Raw genomic sequence first — 23,951 nt, 5'->3', positions numbered from 1 at the left:
TCTTTGTTCTGTGATCCATTTTTGGGCCCTTGTGCTTGGGCCCTTTTCCCCAGCAGGGCATGGTGTTGCTCTCGGGCAGGTCTGCCGCACGAGGTTCGGGCAGCACCCAGCCGGGTGTGGGGACTGGTCCCTGGGCATCTGAGCTAGGAGAGACCTCGGGATACAGAGTTCGTCCCTCCCCTCCTTTAACCCAAGTGTGGTAGACCCTAAGCCAGAGTGACCAGGGACCGGTCCACGGTCCATAGCAGCAGCACCGTGCCTCCCTGTCCTCCCCTCCAGGTGCCCCTGGTGTTCACAGTGTCAGGATTTCAGTGCTGGGAGGAGCATCCCAATACCTGGCATGACTGCTGGGCATGACCTCATGCCATCCTTACCACCCTGGTGGGGATGGCAGCAGGGAAACTGAGGCTTAGCACCATCACGTGAGCCGCCTGCAGACTCGGCCACTGTGCCTGTTCCTGCTCCCGCACCCCTTCGTCAGGGGCACTCCGCCTTGTGAACACCAGCATCCTTTGCATACGGTCCTGAGAGGTCAGTAACCGGTGCCAAGCGGGTTTGGCCTGAGGTCAGAAAGGAGGATTTAGTGGCAGAGATGGAGTTGGGCCCCTGGCTTCCAGGGACTCCTGCCACGCCCCCCTGGGCTTGACCATGCTGGAGGTCAACAGCCCCAGGAGCCCCGGAAGGGTTACCACAGCTGCCGGCATCTGCAGCTCCCCCTGGCCTGTGGAAAATCCCTGACCCTGGACCTGAGAAGCGGGACTGAACCTCAGAGGTTGGCCAGAGCCCCCCACCCCTTGGAGGTCGTGCAGAGCTGGTTCAGGTCTGTGCTGTGAAAATGAGGTTCTCTGAGAAGACGAACAAGAAGGTGGTGGTTGTCTGGAAGGTTCACGGACAGAGTACCCTGTCTTTGGCTCCGGGGGCTGCCAGCCGGCCGAACTAGAGCCACACAGGGTGGTGAGGAGGTGGTCTCTAACGTGCCGGCAGCCGGGGGTTTGCAGGAACGGCTGGGCCAGCAGGGCTCCCTGTGTGCCCGGGACTTGTCCTTGTCTGGTTGGACCTTGGTGTGAGACTAGAAGCCAGGATGTCCCTGGTGTCTACGGGCCTCCGAGTGGTCGTACAGATCTCACCTGTGTACCGGGGTGACGTGTCGGCAAGACTTCTGGCTCGAAGCATGTCCTTCCTGGCTCAGCTAGCGATTCGGACCCACATCAGGTACGTTTCAGCAGGTGCCCCTCCAGTGGGGCTCGGAAGTCAGACCTGAGTTTGGATCCTGGCTCTGCTGCCTCCTGCCCGTGAGACTCTGAGGAGGTAACTTCTTTCTCTGGCATTCAGTCTTCTCTTAAAAGGGGGTGACAAGGCCGCCCCCCCTTTTTAAGATTTGAGTGCGTGCGTGCACATTGGGGGGGTGGGGTAGAGGGAGGGGAGAGAAAGAATCCCAAGCAGACTCTACACTCAGCCCAACACAGAGCTCGATCTCATGACCCTGAGATCATGACCTGAGCCGAAAATCGAGGACACAACCAACTGAGCCACCCAGGCGCCCCAAAACCTTCCCACAGTGGGGACATAATGACTCGTGTTAGGATATTCCCAGTTGTGTTCTCCACTCACCCAGGTCATCCCAGCTCCTCCCTGTCCCTCATCCCCTGCATCCCGCTGGTCCCCAGGGCCTGTGTTATTCCCAGGTCACCTCACACCCACACAACTGCACCAGCAGCCTCATGTGTCTTCCCATTTTAGTGGCCTGGTTCCCCAGAATGCCAAGGACCGCCAGAAGCTGGTCTCTGGGGACCTTCCCAGTCTCACCACCCACCTCATCCCTGTCCTGCACATCAGTCCTCTGGCTCCTAGAAAGGTCAGACTCTTGCTCACAGCCCTCTTGCACGTTATGACTTGCGTGGAATCTTCCCTCAGTCCCAGTCCCTCCTTTTCTTGCTCCACCAGCTCCCTCCCCAACATTGGGTTGTCATCATCAACTGCCCCCACCAGACTATGAGCTGCTTGTCCCCTCCACTGTCCTCAACATCCAGTGGGGCAGGGCGTAGAAAGCCTGGCCAGTGGCCCTAGTGTCCACCACAGAACAGGGTCCAATCCCCTCCTTCCCTGATGTACTTCCCACCTGCCACAGAAGCCCAGCCCTATCCGACCTAGTCCTCTAATGCCTTTTCCTCCTCCTTAGAAGCAAAACATTGAGCCTGTCAGTTTTCAGCCAAGTATTGTCTCTAACGAGGGCAGACAGTTCACATCTACGAGGCCCCTGCAGCCAAAGAGCATGCTTCCTGCTCATCCTTCTCCGAGTGAGGAGAGCCTGCTCGTCAGGGTCTCAGAACACTGATATTCTGGGGCCACTTTTCAGCCCTGAGGTGAGCTATAAAAAAAAGATATGTGGGGCGCCTGGGTGGCTTAGTTGGTTAAGCAACTGCCTTCGTCTCAGGTTATGATCCTGGAGTCCCAGGATCGAGTCCCGCATCGGGCTCCCCGCTCAGCGGGGAGTCTGCTTCTCCCTCTGACCCTCCCCTTCTCATACTCACTCTCTCTCAAATAAATAAATAAAATCTTTAAAAAAAAAAAAAAAAAAGAAAGATATGTGGACACCTCCCTGGCCTTCCAGGGCCTGACAACAGTCCCGTCAGCTCTGGGACCAGAAGCTCCACCTTACAGCGGGCTGGTACAGGCTGGGAGGGCCTTGGCAAGCAATTAGAATAAGAGGAGTTGTGGGTCTGTCTCCTGGGATCTTAGAATTTCTATCTTGTTGTGATTTAAAAGAGAGCGGGCCTTTTCTGACTGGGGGATATCCTGACGGACTGGCCCTAGAACAGTCTGCGATAAGGTATGTTTAGGTATCTTCCATCCTGCAAACGTAAGGCCATTCACAATTAGGATCTGTGGATGTAACTCATTACCCGGCTGTGACTGAATAATTAGGTAACAGAAGCATGTGTTACGCAGGAAAGGCCATCTGCGTGAAATAGGAATGGGGGGGAAATGGTCTTAGGAAATGATGCGCATTTATCAGAAACCAGCTGCAAATGTCAAGTCGAGAAATCAGTTTCCATTAAAGCCCAGCAGCAGCCTGGAACATGCAAGCACTGGTCTGGGAATCCGACTGCCGAGTGACAGGGAAGCCACCAGGGTCCAGCCTCGCCCTGGCTGGACTGCGAGGGAAAGGGAAGCAGGGAGAAGGCCCTTGGGCTTCGGGATCAATTTTTCTGGTAGAGCAGAAGGGACCTGTGCCCGTGAGAACACACGCTCCTCCCAAACACGGGAGACCAGCTCTAAGATTGCTTTTTTTATTACATCCACGTTGTTGCAGTTCATGACCAGCACAGTGCTTTGAGAACATTTTTGTTTTTAACAATAAATGAAAGCAGCTCTTTATAAGAAAAAGGCACCTGTTCCTTCAATAGGTCAGAAAAGCTTCCCATCCCTCCCTCCCTCCCCTCCAGCTGGAGCAGTCCCCAGGGGGACCCAAACTGCTACCCTAGAAACATTCAGCAAAGCAATCCTTAGCCTCCCTGACCCCCTCCCCCAGCAGCTGGGATGAGGGCAACCTATGCCTCATGGGTCATTTGATCTTGAGGTCCTTCATGGCTGATTCCAAGCTCTGGAAGGAGACAGCAGAACAGACAGGCTGGTTCTTGGTTGTCCCCACACACCCGCCCCCCCCAGGGACCTGACCTTTAGCCAGCCCAGCCCCTGGCAGAGGACAGAGAACCTGGTCTTTGGAGTTGGGCAGACCTGGGTTTGAATCCCAGCCCTAAAGGGAGGTGCCCCAGGGGTGCCCATCTCCCCCTGCCTTCATCCCAAAGAAGTGCCTTCCTCCTAGAGGAATAAAAGGGGCTATCCATCAAGGAGGGCCAGGGGGAGGAAGGGCCAAGGTGGGCTAGGACTCACCTTCACGTCCCAGATGCTCATGCCGCCATCCATTCCTGTGGTGCAGAACTGGGAGCACTTGGCCTTCCCCCCGCTGAGCACCGAGATCTGGCTGCAAAGAGGAGGAGGGTTTCATGGGTCCCAGCCGTGGCCCTTTGCTGGACTCACGCCCGCCCGCCTTCCAGGAGCTCCCACCCGACTCCAGTGAGAAGTGCTGGGCTGTGCGGGTGGGGTGCGCCCCGCAGAGAGCCGGGGAAGTGGGCTGGGAGGGGCTGCAGAGGAGGGGCTCGCGAGTCTGCTTGGAGGAGCAGTAGGAAAGCCCAGGCAAATGGAAGCGGATGTGCAGAGGCCGGGCACGGATCCCACGTGTGTGGGCGATGTCCAGAGTGACGGGAGTGTAGCAGGATGGGGGGAAGCAAAACCGGGGGGTCGTGCTGACGAGCCCTGCAAGCCGGGCTCAGGAGTTGGGTCTGAAAATGACACTGGACCTGATGGCCGCGGGGGGGTTACCCAGCCGGGGTCGGGGGCGGTCAGGAAGGGTCAGAAGTCCCACCGTACTTCTCCCCGCTTGGCTGCGGGCTGGACACCCGGGGCTGGCAGGCCTGGGGCGCCGTGGACAGTTCCTCACGCCTCATCCCCCCTCAGTGCTCAGGGAGGCGGCGGCAGGACCGTTTCAGCCATGGCCCTGCCCGCAGGGCTGGTGGCCCTCTGGTCGTCCCAGAGAACCGCGACGGTCCCACAGCGCCTGCGCTGCCCTCACCCGATGCTGTTGTGCCACCCAGAGGTCGCCCGCTTCCTAAGTCAGGGCCCCCCACTTTTGACGCTGCTGGGAGCGGAGTCAGGGTCGGTCCGCCCTCACCTCACGCTGTTCTTGTGCAGCGAGTCCAGGCCAGCGCCCGAGGCCACGCTGCCCTCCGAGCTCGCCTTCTTGTCCAGGTTCTGGAAGCGCTCTCGGGCCGTCAGGCCGCGCTGTGAGCTCTGCTTGGGCACGTCCAGCCGCCCGCCGAAGCTCAGCGTCCCTGTGGTGCCATCGTAGGTAAACAGCACCGGGAAACAGTCGTGGCCCTGCGACAGGGCGACAGGGCGGGGAGGTCACAGGAGCGTGGCCGAGGGCGGGCACAGCGCCACCATCTTATGCACGGGGAAACAGAGGCTGGAGACAAGGCACGACACCAAGGGAGTGTGGTGATGGGACTTGGGTGGAGCCCCAGGGAAGCCCACACCAGCCTGAGACACAGCCGGGCCCACCCTGGGTATACGGACAGGGACCGGGTGCTGGGGGGCGGTGGGAGCATCTAGGGGTGGCCGCCTTCCCTGGAAGCTCGGGGACCTTGTGCCCTGCCCAACCGGAGAATACCCCACAGCTGGATGCTTCTGTAGGCAAAGCAGGCCTGAGTCCGCCCTCACCGTCCGGGACCCGAGGGTGTTGGCTGAGGGGGGATGTGGGGGGAAGAGGGGAGACAGATCGGTGGGCAGGAGGAGAGCAGCGCCCTTCTGGATGCGGGGGAGAACTGTGCTGCCCCCACACACCCACTGGCCTGTAAGACGTAAGCAGAGACCTCAGGGTCCAGGGCACAATTCTCCGCCTCCCCCTTCTCCCTGCATGGCAGCGGGGGCGCATGTTGGAGACGCAGCCCCCCCCGCCCCCCAGACACCTGCACTGGGGCCTTGTTACAGCAGCATAAGCCAGCCCGTTCTGACCAAGGAGGAAGAGAAGGTGGGGGGAGACCAGTGGAGAGCCGCTCTAACTAGCACCGCTCCCCTCCCTGCCCCTCCCTGCCTCACCGCTGCCACCAGACTGTTGTCCGTGATGAAGGTCAGGGCCAGCAGCGGCAGCGTTTCAGAGGCCAGAGTCGCGACGCTGAGAGAGACAGCGGGGGGCGGGGAGTCAGCCGCTCCGGCCGCTCCCCGTCTGTGCCTTGGTTGCCCAAACCCCCTCCGCCACCCCTGTGGCCTGTACTCACGCCATTTTCTTGTCGGCATCGGCCAGGCACACAGTGCTGTCGTGGCTGACCCAGGCCACGCGGCTGCCACTGGCCGAAAAGCAGACGCCGTGCACCCAGCCGCAGCTACTGCTGGACTCAAACATCAGCTCCCCGAAGGGCATCTTGGAGCCCCACGGGGTGGGTGCTGGCCGCTCCTCCACCTCCTTGATGTAGGCCGAGAAGATCCTGCCAGGAGAGACCAAGGGAAACAAACCGCAATGGCCGAGGGGGTCCGGGAGGCGCCTGGCAAGGGACTTCTCTCCCAGACTGGCCTGGTGAGGCCAGAGTGCCCAGCCGGGGCCTTGTGGCTACAGAGCCGGCTTTTCGTGACCTGCATCTTCACGCTTGGACGAGTCTGGGCCTCAGGGCCAGCACGGGGTCCCTGGACAGATCAGGTGCCCACAAACCAGCTTCCCCACCCACCAACAGAACCTCAGCAGGGCGTTACCCCTCTCCATGTCCAGGGGCCGCCCCTGGAGCCTGCTGGAGCCTTGTTTCCTGGGCGGCGCTTCAGAGACCCAGGCCATCTGTCTGGAGCTGGGAGCCCCAGGCCTTGGGAAGCTCACGGGTGCCAGGCCCAGAAGTAGAAACAGCCAGTGGGGACTGAGGACACTACCTTCCAGGCCCGAGATAATGAGGCAGGTCTGTCTAAGCTTCTCAGTCATTTATGCCTTAGTGTGAGAAGCATACCCACTCATTGTCCTTCAGGTGGAAGACAAGGAAACTGAAGGAGAGGAGGACCTAGGAAAGAGGCCTTGCCGACATGAAGAGGTAGCAAAGGGTGCATCCTGCCGAGACTCTCCATGGGCTGGAGACAGGACCCAATGGCGACCCCTCCAAAAGCAAAACCTCACAGATGCTGGACTGAGGCCCCGGGTCATCCTGCTGGCGGCAGAGCTGGTCTGGAAGGCAGGGCGCGGGGCTCCCTCCACCTTGGTTCCCCTGCTGATTTCAGGGCCCCCCCCCCCGCTCACCTGCACTTGAAGTCACAGGAGCCCGCGGCTAGGAGCACGTTGTTGGGGTGCCAGTCCAGGCTGAGGACAGTGGAACGAATGGGCTTCTTGATGTGCTTGCACACCCACCTGGACACACGGACAGGGAGAGGGGAGGGGGACCGGCACTCTCAGCACCCAAGGCCTCAGTGCCCCAGGGACTCTACCTTCCCATGGAGCCCTGCAGACCCCCTAGGGTCCCCGGAGGGAGGGGCCTGGGCACTGTTGGCCCACGGGCCTCTCAGGGCCTAGATCAGGCCAGTGGGGAGCAGGGTCCCCTCCAGCTGGGAACTCTATCCCTGGCGGCCTTTAAACCTCACGACAAACCTGGGGCAGGCTGTCCCATAGCAGCTAACTGGCCAGGGCCGAATTCAATCTCAAGTCCCCCAGACTCCAGCCTAGTCTCTGCCCTCAGGGACGCAGGGGAAGAAAGCACGACAGGCTGGACATCTCGGACAAGTGACCTGACCTCAGGGTGACTTACTTTGCTCATCTGAAAAGTGGGGACAACAGACGCCCAGTCCAGAGGGCTGTCAGGGGGTCCATGTGTGTGCGTGCACAGGGCTTTAGGCAACGCTCACAGAGGCGGTCCTGGGGTGATCTGTGCCCTTAGTTCCGAGACAGGGCTGTGGGAGTGCCCGGCACCTCACCTACAAGGTCCAGAGAGGACATACTTCCCCAGGGTCTTGTGAACAGGGCTCCTGACACCCTGTCCAGTGCTCTCTGGGACACTATTCCCACCACCTTTTGGTCTGCAGCCCCAGGGTCCCTCCCAACCCACCCTGACCCTGCCCAGGCACCCACCAGTCATTTTCCTGCTCAAAATAGCAGATGGAGATGACGCGGGAGCCACTACCCACAGCGAACTTGTTCTCCTGGGGAGCCCAGCGCACACAGCGAGCAGCCCGGTTGATCCTCAGGATGACGAGGGTGGGTTTCCACGTGCGGCCCTTCAGCGTCCACACGTAGGCATTGCGGTCTGTGCCACAGGTCACGATTCGGTTACTCTCGGGGGCCCAATCGATGCCTATGGAATGGGGAGGAAACAGGCTGAAGCCATCCAAGCAGAAAGGCTCTCTGGCATCCACGTAGGAGGGGCTTGAGGCCACAATTTGGATGCAAGCTGCTCCAGGGGGTGCCACTTAGAACTAATACTGAGAGTGTTACGTCTCTCCAGAATATCACCAAACATGCTGGAAAGCCAAGAGACAGAAAAGAAATGGGTCCTTGGTAATGCCGAACTGAGCTGCTGGATCAAGCCTTTCCTGAAGCCCAAAACCTCTTCAGGTTTTCAGTAACATGAGCCAACATGAGTCAACATGATCCCTTTGTAACTTGAGCCAGTTTGAATTAGGGTTGTGTTACTTGCAACCCAAACTATCCTACCTAACACAGTGATTGGGTGGCCCTGCGCCATCCCGTCTCCTTTCTGGAGAGTGATCCCAGTTAGCCTGACGTACCTGTCACCTGCCCATTGTGCTCCTTGAGCTCGTGCACCTTGACCCACTTGGCCCCGCTCTTCTCATAGATGTGCACCTCATGGTTGTTGGGGCAGATGGCAATCTCTGCAGGAGAGAAGGGTAGGGGTAGGGAGTGGGAGGAGGTGTGTGTGCCCAGGCTCCCCCTTCCCTCAAGTCCCCTCTCCCAGGAGCGCCCTTCACCCCTCTGCCTTGGCACAGGGCTCCCTGAAGCACCTTGTGACCCCTCGCCTGGGACTAGCCATCCTTCACCTGCACCCATAGGCACCCCCACAGCAGTCTCCTGCCCTCTGCTCCCAACTCCAGCCCTGGGCTCCTTGCTGCTCCGGGCAGTGCCAGGATCTCCTGCCGCCAGGCCTTGGCATGGCCGGCTCCCTCACCTCCTCCAAAACACCTCCCTGGCCACCTTTTCTAAACCAGCGCCTCTGCCTCCAGTGATTTCCCTCCTCCTGCGTGTTTCCCTCCCCAGCGGCACCTGCAGCAGGGCCCCCTGGCCGGCTGCCCCTGCGTGTGCCCAGAGCTCGTCCATCCCCTCTTCCACACTGGCGACCAGAGGTGAAGGAGGGGGACAGCCAGCCCCAGAGCCCACGGTCCAGGGCGCCTGGCCGGTTTACCGCCCGCATGCACTCCGGGGGCTCCCGCACCCCCCCCCATCCTGTGGCAGCGGCACTCACGGGTGCGGTCCTTGTTCCAGGCGTGGCAGCTGATGGGTTCCACCAGGAAGCTGTGGTAGGCCATGGCCGCTGAGCTCCTGTGCCTGAGAGGGGAAGGGACCCCCAGTCAGCCCCGCCTCTGATCCCAGAAGAGGCCCCAGCTGACCTTGTGGGAGGGCAGCAGGGGCCAGCCTGGCCTTCCCGTGAGTGGGGTGTGCTGAGCCTGTGTCACTCATCATCTGTGCCTCAGTTTCCTCAAGGGTAGAGGGCCCCCTCCCCTGCAGAAGGATGGAGTGAGGGGCGTCTGGGTGGCTCAGTCGGTGAAGCATCTGCCTTCGGCTCGGGTCGTGATCCCGGGGTCCTGGGATCGAGCCCCGCGTCGGGCTCCCTGCTCAGCGGGAAGCCTGCTTCTGCCTCTCCCTCTGCCCCTTCCCCCCACTCGTGCTTGCTCTCAAATAAAGAAAATCTTAAAAAAAAAAGAAAAAAGGATGGGGTGAGGATGAGATGAGCGCTGTGCCCAGCACACAGCAGGCAGCCTTCCACGCCCGGAGCTCTGGTTTCCAGGAGACCGAGGGGAGGAAGCCGGTCTGCAGGGGCCTGCGGGCAGGGGCATGGACCGACACACACATCCCATCCTCAGCCAGAAAAGCCACTTGCTGTCCCTTCCACAGGAAGGGCAGGACGGGGCCCCGAGTGGCTGGCTGGACTGTGGGGGTGAAGGTGGGTACAGAGGGCCGCTGGGTGCACCCCCAGGACTGGGCCCAGCCCGGACTGCAGCTCCCCAGCCTCCCCCCTGCCGCCCACTGAGCCTGAGGCGGGGTGGGCTACACACCACAGTGGGTGACGGGCAGTCCCTTCGCCCCCTCGCCTCCCTGCCCAGCTCTGCCCACCCCGGTTCCTTTCGGCAGAGTCCTCCTCATCTGGAAAGACCCGAAGTGAACAGCACTTTCTCAAACCCATGCTCTCCCCACTTCCCCACTCTCAGCCGCGGGGCCTGTGGCGGAGCCGGGCTGCACGCTTGCCCGCGGTGACTGACCCTGGGCACATGGCTCACCCCTCCGAACCTCAGTGTCCAACCTGCACAGTGGGAACAGGAGTCCTGCCCCCAGAGGCGTTGAGAGGGTAAAATAAGACATTAAGCCACACCTGGCACGTAGTAGGTGTTCAGGAGACGCAGCTCCCGCGGGGTCACATCCAGCCACGACCCACCCGAGTGGGAATCCATCTCCCCGGGTAGCCCCGCGGCTGATCCCAGGGCCCACGGGCCTCAGGCCTTTGCACTGGCTGTTCCCCCGGCCCCCAGAGCTCTTCCCCTGGGGGGCCTGCATGGCGAGCCCGTGCTGCTGCCCTTCAAGTCCATGTTCCAAGGCCACCTTACCCTCTCTGACCGCTGTTTGCAGCTTCAGCCACCGGCCCCTACCCCAGCGCTCCCTATTCCCGATGGAAGTCTCCCCGCAGAGAATCATCACTGAGCATTCGTTACGCGGTTCTCGTTCACAGCACCTGCGGTGTCCCCGAGCTGGGACTTACGGAGCTGGATGCACACAGTTCTCACGGGTCTCGTCCACACTGCTCTCCCCAGTGCCTGGGTGCTTGGCACGTAGTCGGTGCTACCTAAGTACGTGAGGAAGCCAGTTGTATACTGTCACTCGTACCCAGCAGAGGAAGTTCTTTATTAAAAATTAAAACGGGCCACCTGGGTGGCTCAGCTGGTTAAGCGTCTGCCTTCGGCTCAGGTCATGATCCCAGGGTCCTGGGATCGAGTCCCGCATCGGGCTCCCTGCTCAGCGGGGAGCCTGCTTCTCCCTCTGCCTCTGTCCCTCCCTCTGCTTGTGCTCACTCTCTCTGATTTAAAAAGAAAAAAAAATTAAAAATAAAACTACTGGGACGCCTGGCTGGCTCAGTCGGTAGAGCATGCAACTCTTGAACTTGGGGTTGTGAGTTCAAACCCCATGTTGGGTGTAGAGAGGACTTAAAATCTTAAAAAAACCCAAAAGAACAAAAAACAACCACCACCCAACATTTCCTGAATGCTCCTTACTTGCTAGCTCTAAGCAGTCCAGGCATTTTTTTTAATTCCAGTAGCGTTCACACGGTGTTCTCTTAGTTTCAGGTGTAGAGCGTAGTGACTCCATTCTATACGTTACTCAGCGCTCATCAAGATAAGTGTGCTCTTAGTCCCCTTCACCTGTCTCACCCATCCCCCCACCCCAGGTGTTCTTGACTTTAGTGCTCAGATGCCACAGCCCCAGATGACAGACAGACAGGCTGAGGTTCAGCGAGGGGAAGCTACCTGCCCAGTCACACCTGGCAGGTGTCACCAGGAACCCGTTGGCAGGTCTGCAGCCCATGGACTGGGCTAAAGGCAGGCTTCTCCCCAGCTCTGGGTCTGAGCCCTGAACACCCCAGGAAACTAGTGGGCACCTATCCGGCCCCTCAGGAGAATGGCCACCTGTTCAGGCTCAGCTTACCCACGTGGCTGACCCAGAGGCCCTGCTGGAAGGCACAGCATGGAGTTGGGGCCCAGCCGCTAGAGACGGGCTGCATGTAGCCCACTGTCCCCCAAGAAATCCAGGGCTCAGTGACAGGCCTGCCCCAGGTGGCACCACAAATCCTGCCGGGCCCGGCTTCCTGACCCCCAGCTCACCGCCTTGTGGCCCCTGCTCCTCCTGCCCACCCCAGATGCAAAACCTGTTTTTATTTACAGCAGGAAGCTCTGGGAGGTTCCTGGGGCAGCCCAGGTCTCACGGACACACAGACACACATGCAGGGACAAGGTAGGGACATGCCTGGAGCAGGGCACCAAGTGGGTCCTCGATCAACACTGCTGAGGAAGAGAAAGCTGATACACCTGCTCAGGCCACACACGCTCATGCATGTTCAGCCTTGCACGTGCACACACAAGCACACTGCTACCATATGCTCACACGTGTTCAGCCTTGCACGAGCACACGTGTCCAGTCTCGCACATGAACAGACAAGCACACTGCTCCCACGTGCTCACAAGTGTCCAGCCGTGCATGCTCACACGCATCTAGCCTTGCACGCTCACATGTGTCCAGTCTTGCACGCACACACACAAGCACACTGCTCCCACATGCTCACAAGTGTCCAGCCGTGCACGCTCACACGCATCTAGCCTTGCAGGCTCATACCTGTTCAGCCTTGCATGCACACACACAAGCATACTGCTCCCACATGCTCACGCGTGTTCGGCCTTGCACGCTCACACGTGTCCAGTCTTGCACACGCACACTGCTCCCACATGCTCACAAGTGTCCAGCCCTGCACGCTCACACATGTTCAGCCTCGCACGCACACACACAAGCATACTGCTCCCACATGCTCACACGTGTTCAGCCTTGCACACACACACAAGCACACTGCTCCCAAATGCTCACAAGTGTCCAGCCGTGCACGCTCACACATGTCCAGTCTTGCACGTGCACACACAAGCACACTGCTCCCACATGGCTGCTTCCCCAGCCTCTCCTTATAAGGCCTCTCTGTGGAAGGCAAAGGCCCCGGAAGTGGCGCTTCAGGGCCCTCAGCTCAGGTCAGCAGGTCTGATGGGGACTTCCCCCAGCACTTCCGGTGCCGCTGGGCGGGGTCAGCATGGGCATCCAGCTTGGTGGGAGCACTTCACCATCCACACTGCAGACGACAAGCAGTGGGAGGACCAGGCCTATCTGTGCTAATCTGCCCACCCCCATTTTCCAAGGTCGCCAGTGGGGCCCAGCCGGGTGCTTGTTGGCCGCTGTGGAGGCCAACTCCCCCACCACCCTTTCAGCCCCTGGTGGCCCAGAAGGAAGAAGCCCTGGGGCCACAGCCCTGAGGGTCTCTGGGCCCACCGCTCATCCACAGAATGCAACTTCCCAGCTCCAACTGTCCCAGACCGTGTGACTGGGCGTCTCTGCCTCTTGCAGGGTCTTGGCAAGAGTATCTAGATCCGGGGGCCAGGCTGCAAAAGCCTGTCTAGCGTGATGTTCCAGAGTTCCAGGCTGTGAGGGCTGCTGAAGACAGCAGCTCCCATTCTAGTAACACAGCCAAGAGGACTTGGGGAGCCCTGACCATTGTTCCCTGGGACCCAAACAAAGGTCCTCAAGTGGGAGAGGAAGGGATTGATAAAGATGACCACAGGCACAGTGGGACAGGCTGGGGGGGGAGGCTCAGACCACATCTATCAGCCAATCACACTTTAGCATGAATTCAGACAGAAATACTCATAGTACGCTGCATTAACTAACACCTTAAAGGGGCTGGGGGGTAGATCCGGGGGAAGGGGGTGGGAGGGAAGAGTGCATTTTCCCGTTTTCATAACTTCTGCAAAGCAACTAAAACCAGCAGGGCCTCAGCAATGACTCCCAACCCCCAAGTTAGCAATGAGGAAGTGGTAACCCAGAGAGGGGAGTAGCTTCTCTGGCCACTGTTGCCTCAGGGCTACATCCTCCTAGAGGAGAATCACTGGATTGTTCCAGGCGGTCACACTGGCCACCCTGCCGTGGGAACTGACGTCATCGTTCCCAGGAAAACCTCCATGGGACCTGAGGTAGCACCCACCGCCAACCAGTCAGTCACCCTAAAGAATACCAACTAGAGTTGCTTTGCCCAAGGGTGTCGACAACACAGTGCCTCAGCAATGGCTCCCGGGGGGGGAGACAAAGTCAGGCTGAGGCCATGGCCTCGGGAACACCCACCCACCCGTCACTGTGCCTCTGTGAGTCAGCACCGTGGGACCACTGGACGATTGGGGGTCAGAGGGAAGGAGGAAGGGGCTCTGGGGACAGTGTTGGGACTAGGAGTCCATGTGCAGTGCTCTGTGCTTCATTACCCCAGAAACAGAGGCTGGGGGAGTGTGGGCCAAACGCCGAGCCTCCCCCGGCTGGCTCCGCTCTGCCAGCCTAAAGCCAGGATCTGCGCGTTCCCAGTAGCCCTTCCCCTGCATCCTTCCAGCACACAATGAACACTCAGTATGAATGGGCTGGAGATCACCCGGGGCTGGGGCTGGGAGAGCACAGGGAAGGGTGGCCTGAGGTCTGGGAGGGAGTTCGGGTCTCCAAAGTAGGGAGTGGGTTTCCCTCCAGGGGGTGCCAGAGACCCCGCACTGGGATATGGAGGAGGTAAGCTCCCTAGGGGCAGGGTATGTGCTTTGTCCACCCAGGTATCTGCCCACCAACTAGAGTGCCGGGCACATAATAGGTGCTCAATAATATTTCTTAAATGTGGTTGCAGGAATCCCATCCTTTTCTTTAGGGGATGGGCTACAAGAAATGAATATGTTTTATTATCTCAGTGGCCTATGTATGCAATTTGTAAATATTTACTGGGGAGTACGTGCTCAGTTTTTTTTTTTTTTCCTTCCTGATTAGGGTCAATGATTAGCAAAGGTTGGAAACCTGAAATCTAGAAGGTCCTCTCTGAGCATTTGGGAAGACTCAGCTCCCCTCCAAAGCAGAGCAAGCCAGGTGAAGCCTGGCTCAGCGCTCCTTCCTTACAGTGCTGGGGTCAAATTCTGACTCTCCATACTGGCTGGATGCCCTCAGCCAATGCTTCCTTCACATCTCGATCAGAAAAGGTTGGGGCTGAACAAGGTACCGGCTGTAGGTTCCTTACTGCTTTCAGAGAAGCTTGGCCAAGTCCCTCTGAAGCCAGAGGTTTGGTGTGTCTGAGACTAAGCCAGGCAGGAGCAGTCTGGAGCAAGATCCTGGCCCTACAGGCACTCAGGGAAGTCCCCACCCAGCTCAGAAGCTCCAGGGAGCTGCCAGCAAGCCATTTTGCACACGTGCTAAGCAGTTACTCAACTTCCTGTTGTGGATGGAGTAGCCCTTGCCACCCCAGACAGACCAGCAAATACCTCCTCCCCAGGTCTGCTCCCGAAGTCTTCTAAACCAGGCAAAAATCAAGTCAAGAAACATAAATGAAAACAATCATACGAAGGCACCATTAAAGCTTACTAATAAAGCAATCCAAACAAAACAAACTCCAAAAACACATAAAACTCAGTGTTGGCAGGGTTGTGGAGAAACTCTCATTTGTTGCTAATTTGTTCAGCCTTTCTGAAGAGCAACGCAGTAACAATTCAACAACTGGGTCGGAACAAGCAGAATAACACCAACAGGAACTTAAAAACTAACACTCTTTGGTGGCATAAATTCATTCTGGTGCTAAGAAAATAACTTTTTTTTTTTTTTTTTAAGCAAACATGTTCTTAATAACCCCCTTTAGAATGGTGGAAGGGTGGAAAAATCCAGAGGACTATAAATATGGCAAGAGTAAATTGTGACACTAACATGTTGGGACACCATTTAACTAACTGAGAGGATGTATGCACAGAGACACACCTTTGCCGGCATCTTTAAATGCCCAGTATTTTTACCCAAGACTTTGACATACATTCTCTTTGAAAGCAAGCCTAAAAAGTTTTGTGGGTTTTTTTTTTTTTTCTTTTTTAAACCTTCATTTTGTACAGAAGGAAACAGACTCAGACAAAAAGCCAAGATTTGCTCAAAGCCACACAGCTCCTACATGGCCCAGTTTGGGATTCGGACCCCAAATCTCAGAGGTTAGCAACATCCACACACTTTGATAAATGTGGGCAGGCCTTATAATGGTAGTGGCAACAGTAGGAGCACACTTGTACCCTGTGTGTGCCTGGCACTTCCACACAGTATCCCATGGAAGCCTCCGGACGTCCCCATTCTACAGATAAGATAGGTTGAGGTCCAGGGAAGTTAGGTGACTTGCTAAGGTCATCGGCCAGTGATGGAAGCTGGCACTCTTACCCTGGTCCCGGGGAACGGGTGTCCTTAAGCACTGGGCAGCGCCGCCTGCCAGGCGCGGGGAGTCCGGGGACAGCCTGGAAGCACCCCGGGAGAGCCTCCGGCTCCGTCCCCGCGCTAGGCTGGCTACGGGGCTTCTTAGTGTTACTGTCACCGCCCTGGGCGGGCCCCGCTGCTCTCCCGCCGCCGGCCAAGGAGGGGCCACTCAGTCCGGCGTCCGGGACCCCCTCCCGGTGAGGACCGCGGACCCGGGCCCCAGAGGCAGGGGGGTGGGCGGTGGGGGGGCGTCGGCGGTGGCGGGGGGGGGGGGGGGGGAGGGAGGGGCAAGGTGGGCGGGGGCGCCAGCTCATTTCCCGGCCGGAGCAACCCGGAAGGCTGGAGGATGGAGGGGAAGTGACTGGGCGTGGGGCCCTCGCGGCCCGAAATAGCGGGGGGCACCGATCGCGGGGCAGGGTCAGGAAGGGGTAGGCCGGGGCGACGGGGGCGGGGGGGCGCGGGGGGGAGGCCGGGGGCGCCCCGAGGGCGCCGGAGGCAGGGAGCCCTGCATTTCCCTCGCCCGGAGGGGGCCGCCCACCCCGGGCCCGGCCCGCCATCCCCTGGTCCCCTCACCTCCAGGCGACCCCACACACCTGGCAAGCCCCCAGCCCTGTGCCCCTTCACGCAGGCACCCTCTCCCCGCGCCCCCACGTCTGCGGGCGTCCCGCACCCTCCTCACCTGCATGCAACTCTCCGCCCCCTCCCCTCCGGGCGCCCCCTCCCCTCCGGAGGGTCCCCCAGCCCCCTCACCTCGGGGCGCCCCGGCCGCGGACTCTGGGCAGTCGACGCGCCGAACCGGCTCTGGGCCCCGCGCGGCGCCGCAGCCACTTCCTCGTGGGCGGGGGGCGGGGCCTCCCAGCCTCAGCCCCGCGGGGACGGGGGCGGCGACCAGGGTGGCGGCGGCCGCGAGATCCCAGGCCCCGCCCACCCAGCCGGGGTGGGGGCTGCGCGGAGCCCAGGCGCCCAGAAATCGGCCGCGACCGCCCCTCGTAACTTCACGCGTGGGGAAACTGAGGCTCCGAGAGGCGCCCAGGCGGAGCAGCAGCCGGGCGGGGCGCGCACGTCCCCGCCGCCGAGAGAGCGCCCTCTCCATCCTTCCTGCGCGAGTTGATCCCCCTCAGGGCGCAAAAACAGTGCAGGCCCGGAACCGGCTGCGCGCAGGAAGGCGAGGCGAGGCTGCCCTCCCGCCCTCGCTGCAAACGCGCCCGGGGCAGGGCTGCCCGCTGGCCTCTCGCAGCGCCTCTGGCTGGCCCAGCTCGTTCTCTCCAGGAGGACTCCTTGCCCTTTGATTCCGCTGCGGTCCACTTCTCGCCTTTAAGTTGCCTGGTGGCCTTGCAGCCACGTGAATTTGGATCCTGGGCCAAGTGGTCCCCAGGGGTCTTTCTGTCCTTAGCCTCTGCCTCATCAGTGGAGATGTGGCCAGGTGGCGGGGCAGATGGGGAAGACCCTGGTGAAGACCCTGCTGTGCCCACTCAGCCGGTCAGACCCCTCCCCAGGAGTCCTCTTTCCCAGGGTCAGCCAGGCCACCGGCAGCAGATGGGGTGCGGGGTCCTCCCGGACTCAGGAGGTCTGGGGCCAGACTCCCACCCTTTACCGGTCTCGGGGCTGTGACACATGCTGTTCTTTCTGCCTGGAACACTTTTCCCACCCTGTCCCCACCTGGCCAACTTGGGTTTATCTCTTAGCTCACTGTCTACAGCCCCCACTGGAGGTGTCCACTGGGCTCCCAGCAGGACCCTGCGCTCACCCATCCCAGCTCCTGTTGCACTGAGCTCTTCCTCCGCGGGATGGTGGGGAGGAGGACATGTGAACACGGCAGCTCCTCCAGGAGCGAGCAAGCTTCAGCTGCGGCTTGTGGGACTACCAGCCTTCCTGGCTCCAGGAGACACTGCGGAGCTGTCACCAGCCCTCCCATCTAGCCGTGGAGAAAATCTCAGAGACATGACCAGCACCCTGGTCAAACTCTTAACTGGTCAGCTCCAGCCCGACCTGATTCCAGAGGTTTCCGGACCAGTCAGCCAAGGACTTGACTTCCTCAGCTGGCTTGAGTTGAAACTTTGTTACCCATCGCTCTAAGCACCCTGACAAATAGGACCGCCAGAGGATTCCTCCTCCCCAGGCCCCGGGGTGAAGATGTTGCACTTCCCCCTTCTCAGGTTTCCAAGAAACGCAGCTACACACTCAGGCTGACTCTTCCGGGTTGGCTGACTTGCAGGAGGGCAGTCGTTTGGGGGCTGGTGCATTATCCTCAGGGCCTCAAGATTCTTTCCGGCTTTCTGTTCCTACCTCCTGGCTGCACTGGCCTTGCTGCCTCCTGGTCACAAGAGGGCAGCCAAGCTCCAGACATCTAGACTCCGGACGTGGTGGGCTGGCCCAGGCAGTGGCGAGGGAGACCAAGGAGGAAAACCTTTCCCGAAACACCCAGTCTGATCTCCTTGTGTCTCAGCATGTGCCCACCCCGACATGGGGACCATGGGTTGCTCTCCCTGAAATCAAGGGATTGCCACCTGATCCCTGTGAGGAGGAGGAGGAGAAACCCCTGTGTCTCCTTTCCCAGGCCACACCTGCATGTGAGGTGGACAAAGCCCAGGAGGCCCAGAACATGCTTAGCATCTCATATCCCGGGGTCGGGATGGGGGCGAGACCTGTTACACACCCCCTTCCAAGCCACATGGTCTTGTAGCAGTGTGATTGGACACTACAACGAAACCCCCCAAGGTATAGTTGGAAGGGTCCCCTCCTGTCCGTTTCCGTGACCTCACCCTGGCCCCGAGCCTGGCCTGACTCACCTGGGCTTGTCACCAGGCATCTCCACTCCCGGCCCTCGCCCAGCAGGGGGCGTGCTTAGCGGTTACCGCGGGCGCTCTCCACCTTGCGTGGGGCTCCAACGCACAATCCCAAAATCAAGAGTCGCTTGCTCCATGGACTGAGCCAGCCAGCCAGCCCCCCCCACCCCCGCCCTGGACTTGTTTTGTCATCTTTAAAATGTGACAGTAGGTTTCAACCCTGTAGGGTTGTTGTGAGTAGTTAACGCCTATCAGTTGTGTTCCTTGGTGCCGGGTCCAGGAGCTATTCTCAGGTAGCGCATCAAAGGTGTGGTTATAGCACCTTTCCTGGGATCCTCCAGGTGAATGAAGTAATGGTGGTGGCTTTCCAGCTTTCTTTTTTTTGTCAGAGAGAGAGCGAGCGAGAGAGAGAGAGTGAGAGAGAGCACAAGCAGCGGGAGCGGCAAAGGGAGAAGCAGGCTTCCCGCTGAGCAGGGAGCCCGATGCGGGGCTCGATCCCAGGACCCTGGGACCATGACCGGAGCCGAAGGCAGACGCTTAATGACTGAGCCACCCGGCGCCCCTTTCAAGCTTCTTCTGGTCATGACCCACAGTGATGTGTATTGTGACCCCGTACACACCCCCACGTATATCCGAACCCTAGGTATCGTGACGCACTCTTACTGCCATGCCAAGTGTTCTTTTCTTGTTTCAGTTTTTAAAATGCCAGTCATGACCTACGAAATTGATTTTCACAACCACGAATGGGCTCTGACCCGCAATTTGGGAAGAACTGTTCTAGACCCTGTATCTCTTCCTTTTTCTGAATTGACAGCGTATGTATTCGTTTTCTATTGAGCTGTGGCAACTTGCCAAAAACAGGGTGGCTGAAAAAAACACCAATGTGTTCTCTTACATTTCCGGAGGTCAAAGTCCCCGGTCTCGGTGGGCAGCGTGGCGTTCCTTCCGGAGGCTCCAGGGGAGACCTTGTTTCCTTGTCTTTTCCAGCGTCCAGAGGCCGCCTGTGTTCCTTGGCTCCGAGGCCCAGCGACACTCCCACCCACGCCCCATCTCTGACTCACCTGCCTGCCTCCCTCGTAAGGATCCCTGGGATTACAGTGGGCCCACCTGGATAATCCAGAATCCTCTTCCTCTTTAACTTAATTATGTCAGCAAAGTTCACGGTTCTGGGGATTAGGACATGGACATCTTTGGGGGGGGCATTATTCTACCTACTGCACCCAGTATTTAAATTATACACGTATAAATAACTTAAATAACCTAACCTTATAATACATATACTGATCTACATGGGACCTGAGTCCACACGGGGTAGCTCACGTCTTGGCCACACTGCAGGCGCTGAGGGAAACCCTGACCCTCCACATCATTGCCTCCAGAGTTGGGCACACGTGGGAGCTAAACCACTTGGGTGATGGCCGTTGGGCCAAACCGAGAGTCGCCTATGCAATCAATCTGGGTTCTGAGGCTGAATATTCTCAGAATATTCTGGAAAGAACTATTGGATTTTTCTTTGGTTAGCAAGATCCTTTATACACTGCTTCCCACTCTACCAGTTATTAAGGGTCTCTGGGGCCTATAATAGGGCCAGTGCCAAGCCTAAAAGTGAACCTCGGTTTTCCTGAATATCTAACAGGAATTAGTTTTTTTTTTTTAAGATTTTATTTATTTCAGAGAGAGAGAGAGGGTGAGAGAGAAAGCACAAGACGGGGGGAGGGACAGAGGGAGAGGGAGAAGCAGACTCCCCATTGAGCAGGGAGCCCAATGCGGGGCTGGATCCCAGGACCCGGGGATCATGACCTGAGCTGAAGGCAGAGGCTTAACCCACTGAGCCACCCAGGTGCCCCTACTAATCCTGTTTTTACTGCCATTTTACAGCTGAGGATATGGAGGCTCAGCGATGTTAACTAGATTGCTCAGGGTCACACAACTTGGCAGAACTATAACCTGACATTAAAGCCCAAAGCCTTGAATCAAAGGGCTCTGGCAGTCACCCAGAGGCCCCCCAGATTGGCAGTTATTGTGGCCCCGGGCCCGGCAGCACCGTCGATTTCCAGCTGGATGGGTGAGAAAAAAGACAATTCTGGCTAAGTTCTTGGAGGCGAAGTGAGAAATTTTTGTTCCTTTGTTGCCATTGTTTCTTTCATGGAATACGGTGTTTCTCTAAAAACCTCTGGGCTTGCTGGCCAAACCATGTGATTTAATGATACGAAAAGGGAATTTTTAGCTAATTCCTCTTTAGGGCCTACTTTTGTCTGTCCCGTGACAACGGCCTCACGGATGCACAGGTGCAAACACGTATAACACAAAGGGGCTCCTGCCATCCGGGGTCCCGAGAGGTGGCTACCGCAACAGGGATGAGGCAGGCCCACCAGGCCAGCCCCTCGGCTGCTGAGATTCTCTCCTGGAGGAAAGTAATGCTCCCCATGAGACACCAAAAGGGCAAAATTACTCTTGAGAATGTATCACGATATAAAGCACTGTTACCAGTGTCCTAAAACCAGGGTTGTCTTTGAATCACTGTGAGGCAGGAGGCAAGGGAGGCTCGGGGGGCAAGTTGATCAAAGTCAAGTCATTTTGGATTTAGGCTGACCCTTAACCTAAAAGTCAGCAGGTCATAAAAAGAGTCGTTAAGACCCCTCTCCCTCTGGCAGTAAAAACCGCAAAGTTTGGACACTCTTACCACTGCTCCCCGTGGGTAATTCTGCAACCTAAGCAATGGAAGAACTGCCCGATGGAAATGCTAAACCCGAAGTTCAAGAGTAAGCCCCTCCCCGTACAGCTAGCTAATTTTTAAAAACGCATTAAAACCCCTTGTTGGAGGCAAAACGGCGGTGGCGGGCAGGGGTGGGGTCCACTTCCCCATACTCTGTAAAGTAGCTCCTTTCTTACTTCTACACTTAATCTTTGTCCCTTTCTATAAATGGCTTGCTCTTGAATTCTTTCTCGTGCAAAGCCAAGAACTCTTTTGGTGAGGGGCCTCAACCCATCAGACCTCAACTGCTCCTTCTCCTGGGCCAGGGAGAGCAGGAATATGGCTGTGCTCAAGGCTACTCTGAATTTACTTCCTTTGCTAATTATTTATATTTGCACCTCTCAAGATTCTCAGTATTGGAACGTCAAACTTCCCGTCTGATTATGATGAGAACTCAGTTTGGGCCCAGTAATGTCTAGCGGAAACTGTTAAGGTAACGTGTCCCTTTCCTGTCCCCACGGCACCCTCCCCCGCAGCACGTCCCCGCAGCGTGCTATGAGGGGGGGCTGCCCCTGCCCCGGGCACAGAGTGGCCCCCCTGGCGCCTCAGAGCAGGCTCAGCAGCTGGGCGTCTCTGTGGCCTCGTGTGCAGCTCTCCGAGGCTGGAAGACAGCAATCAGTAAATGCTGCTTTTCTCAGAGGTGGGATAGGGTGGCTCGATTTCAGAATCCAAGATTTTACCCTAAAAACGAACTAGTCTAATGAAGCGTTTGTCCCTATTTTTCTAATGGAAACGGCATAAGGAAACAAAACCAAAAACACATTCAGTATTTTTATTTGTTTAGCAGACAATGGACATGTCTCCCACCCTTTCCTTTAAGTTAGTGTGACAATTTTCCATAATAAACTACTTAAGGAGAAGCTTTGGTCAAGAATGGAATGAAATAGCAAAAACAAAAAACAGAAAAACCCAAATCACGGCTGCTTTTAAAAAACCAACACTGTCACCAGTTATATTCAAACAAAAACACACAAACGGTATTTGCGCGAAACGTGTCTTCAGCGTCTCCCTGCGGCTGGCTCTCCTCACCACCATGCACACGGCGGGGCTGCGTCAGCGCATCTGTCAGTCTGTCAGTCTGTCCGTTTGTCATGCTGGATCTGGGAGGCTCACTCAGCTTCACATTATCCGGAGGCCCTGGATGGAAGACTCTAAGGTCTTGAAAATGGCAGGAAGAACACTGAGAGTTACTGAGGACGTTGTGGCGTCTTCCCCCAGCCCCCCTGCACCACACGACTGCCCCCTCCGCCCCGCCGCCTGATGTGCAAGCCCCGTACCCCCCAAATCTGGCTTAGCCCAGCTCTGACACCCGCTCTCCCAGGCCTGGGCCCCCTGCTGGCCCTTCCAAGCCCTGCGCTCCCCTGTCGCCATGGCTCCAAGCCACAGGATCTGGGCCAGCCGCACTTACTGGTGAGGCCTGCCTGCGTGCATGTCCCGTGCCTCTCGCCACACCCGAGAGGCCCTCACGGCGGGCACTCCGTTTTCACAGGCCACACAGTGGCGGGCCTGGGGCACAACACACAGCAGGTGCTCAAAGGTGGACGGACCACAGGAAACTGCCCTGCGACCTCCTAGCGTACAGCATACACAGGAGAGGAAAGGCTGTGGCCCGAGGGATTAGAGAATAAAGTGCAGAGTGTAACTGCGCAGGGAACTAATTTCATGGGGGCCGCAATGCCCAGGATGGAAAGCACGGGAAGGTAAAAAGGGTGGGGTGGGGACTTTTAGAGGAAGACAGTTTGCTTCTCCGGAGTATTCTGAAGGCTTTTTTCCATATTATGTATTTCACCCAAGGAGGGGGAAAAAAATCAAACATCATGGAAATGCATGGGCAGGAGCAAAATTCTGTAAACATCTACCTGTTTTGGGGGTAACAACCAGGAGAAATTAAATTCACAGGGCTGCACATGGCAGCCTTCCTCTCTTACCCCTGCTGCTCCCCTCTGGTTCCTTATCTCACCCACCATCCACCCAATCCCCAAGCTAGTGTGTGCAGAGTCCCCCTGCATTTGCTCCTCACGATGCCCCTCCACTTGACCTCCTAAATCTCCTCCCAGTCCAGAAGCTTGGGGCCACACCCCTGCCAGCACTGGAGGTCACCTCCTCCTCACTTGTTCGCCGGGCTCAACAGCCTCTGCCCAGAGCCCACGGCTGTCCACGTCTTACAGCCTGGTGCTTCTCTATTCAGCTCCGGAGCAGGTCCTAGCGATCTGCACACAAAGCCCAGCGCCTCTCCCTGAGCACGCCGTGGCCCGCTTCCTAGTAGAACTAGGAAGGACCCACACCACAGCCCAAACCGCTGGCGGTGCTCCGAGCTCGGCCGGTCCGCATCTGCTGCTCCCGTGACTCAGACGGCTCGCCCCCACCTGCGCGTGCACCCGAAATCCCACTGCATCTGGAGATGCAGCTCAGGCCAATCTCTTCCCTGCAGTGCTGGCAATCTCCCCGCCCCCCCATTCCTCTGTAGAAACAGAGGCACTGGCCTGTCTTCTGGAGCTCCACGGAACACCGCCACTCTCTACCAGACAAGCCGCTTGAGGGCTCTTTCACCTCAATATCCTCGGGGCCCAGTACCAGGCCCGGCACCCAACAGGCATTTCGTGAATGTTTATTA

The 23,951-nt window shown here is 58.1% G+C and overlaps 2 protein-coding genes across 7 annotated transcripts in view; both read right to left on the bottom strand.

The window, feature by feature from the left end:
* Positions 1 to 3,276: 3,276 nt before the first annotated feature.
* On the bottom strand, positions 3,277 to 16,659 carry ARPC1B (actin related protein 2/3 complex subunit 1B). Of its 6 annotated transcripts, none has more exons than XM_032394197.1 (11): positions 16,547 to 16,659; positions 10,512 to 10,595; positions 9,003 to 9,079; positions 8,311 to 8,415; positions 7,655 to 7,877; positions 6,833 to 6,940; positions 5,838 to 6,044; positions 5,659 to 5,734; positions 4,733 to 4,938; positions 3,895 to 3,985; positions 3,277 to 3,604 (listed from the first exon to the last, which is right to left on the bottom strand). In XM_032394197.1, the coding sequence occupies exons 3-11, from the start codon at positions 9,064 to 9,066 to the stop codon at positions 3,566 to 3,568; spliced, it is 1,119 nt and encodes a 372-aa protein (XP_032250088.1). In that variant the 5' UTR covers positions 9,067 to 9,079; positions 10,512 to 10,595; positions 16,547 to 16,659; the 3' UTR covers positions 3,277 to 3,565. The 6 variants fall into 6 exon arrangements, with proteins under 6 accessions (XP_032250088.1, XP_032250090.1, XP_032250087.1 ...); XM_032394199.1 differs by having other exon boundaries at positions 10,485 to 10,595; positions 16,547 to 16,649; XM_032394196.1 differs by having other exon boundaries at positions 9,003 to 9,085; positions 16,547 to 16,649.
* Positions 16,660 to 22,094: 5,435 nt separating this feature from the next.
* The window catches only part of ARPC1A (actin related protein 2/3 complex subunit 1A), a 28,373-nt gene continuing 26,516 nt past the window's right edge, over positions 22,095 to 23,951 (bottom strand). The window contains exon 10 of the mRNA XM_032394235.1: positions 22,095 to 22,495. Within this exon, the coding sequence (XP_032250126.1) occupies positions 22,457 to 22,495 (39 nt within the window). The 3' untranslated portion in view covers positions 22,095 to 22,456. The remainder of the gene's footprint in view (positions 22,496 to 23,951) is intronic.

The sequence above is a fragment of the Phoca vitulina genome, unplaced genomic scaffold, assembly GCF_004348235.1.
Source record: "Phoca vitulina isolate PV1807 unplaced genomic scaffold, GSC_HSeal_1.0 scaffold79, whole genome shotgun sequence".
Classification (NCBI taxonomy): Eukaryota; Metazoa; Chordata; class Mammalia; order Carnivora; family Phocidae; genus Phoca; species Phoca vitulina.
The sequence above is the reverse complement of the archived record's forward strand: the minus strand, read 5'-3'. Positions and strand labels throughout refer to the sequence as shown.

What these genes read in the sequence shown, in the direction of transcription:
- ARPC1B (XM_032394197.1), bottom strand. Translation starts at nt 9,066, where the DNA reads ATGGCCTACCACAGCTTCCTGGTGGAACCCATCAGCTGCCACGCCTGG. An exon ending in GCACAATGGGCAGGTGACAG is followed by an intron (nt 7,878 to 8,310) that starts GTACGTCAGGCT and finishes CCCATTCCATAG; the next exon opens with GCATCGATTGGGCCCCCGAG. An exon ending in GATGCCGACAAGAAAATGGC is followed by an intron (nt 5,735 to 5,837) that starts GTGAGTACAGGC and finishes TGTCTCTCTCAG; the next exon opens with CGTCGCGACTCTGGCCTCTG.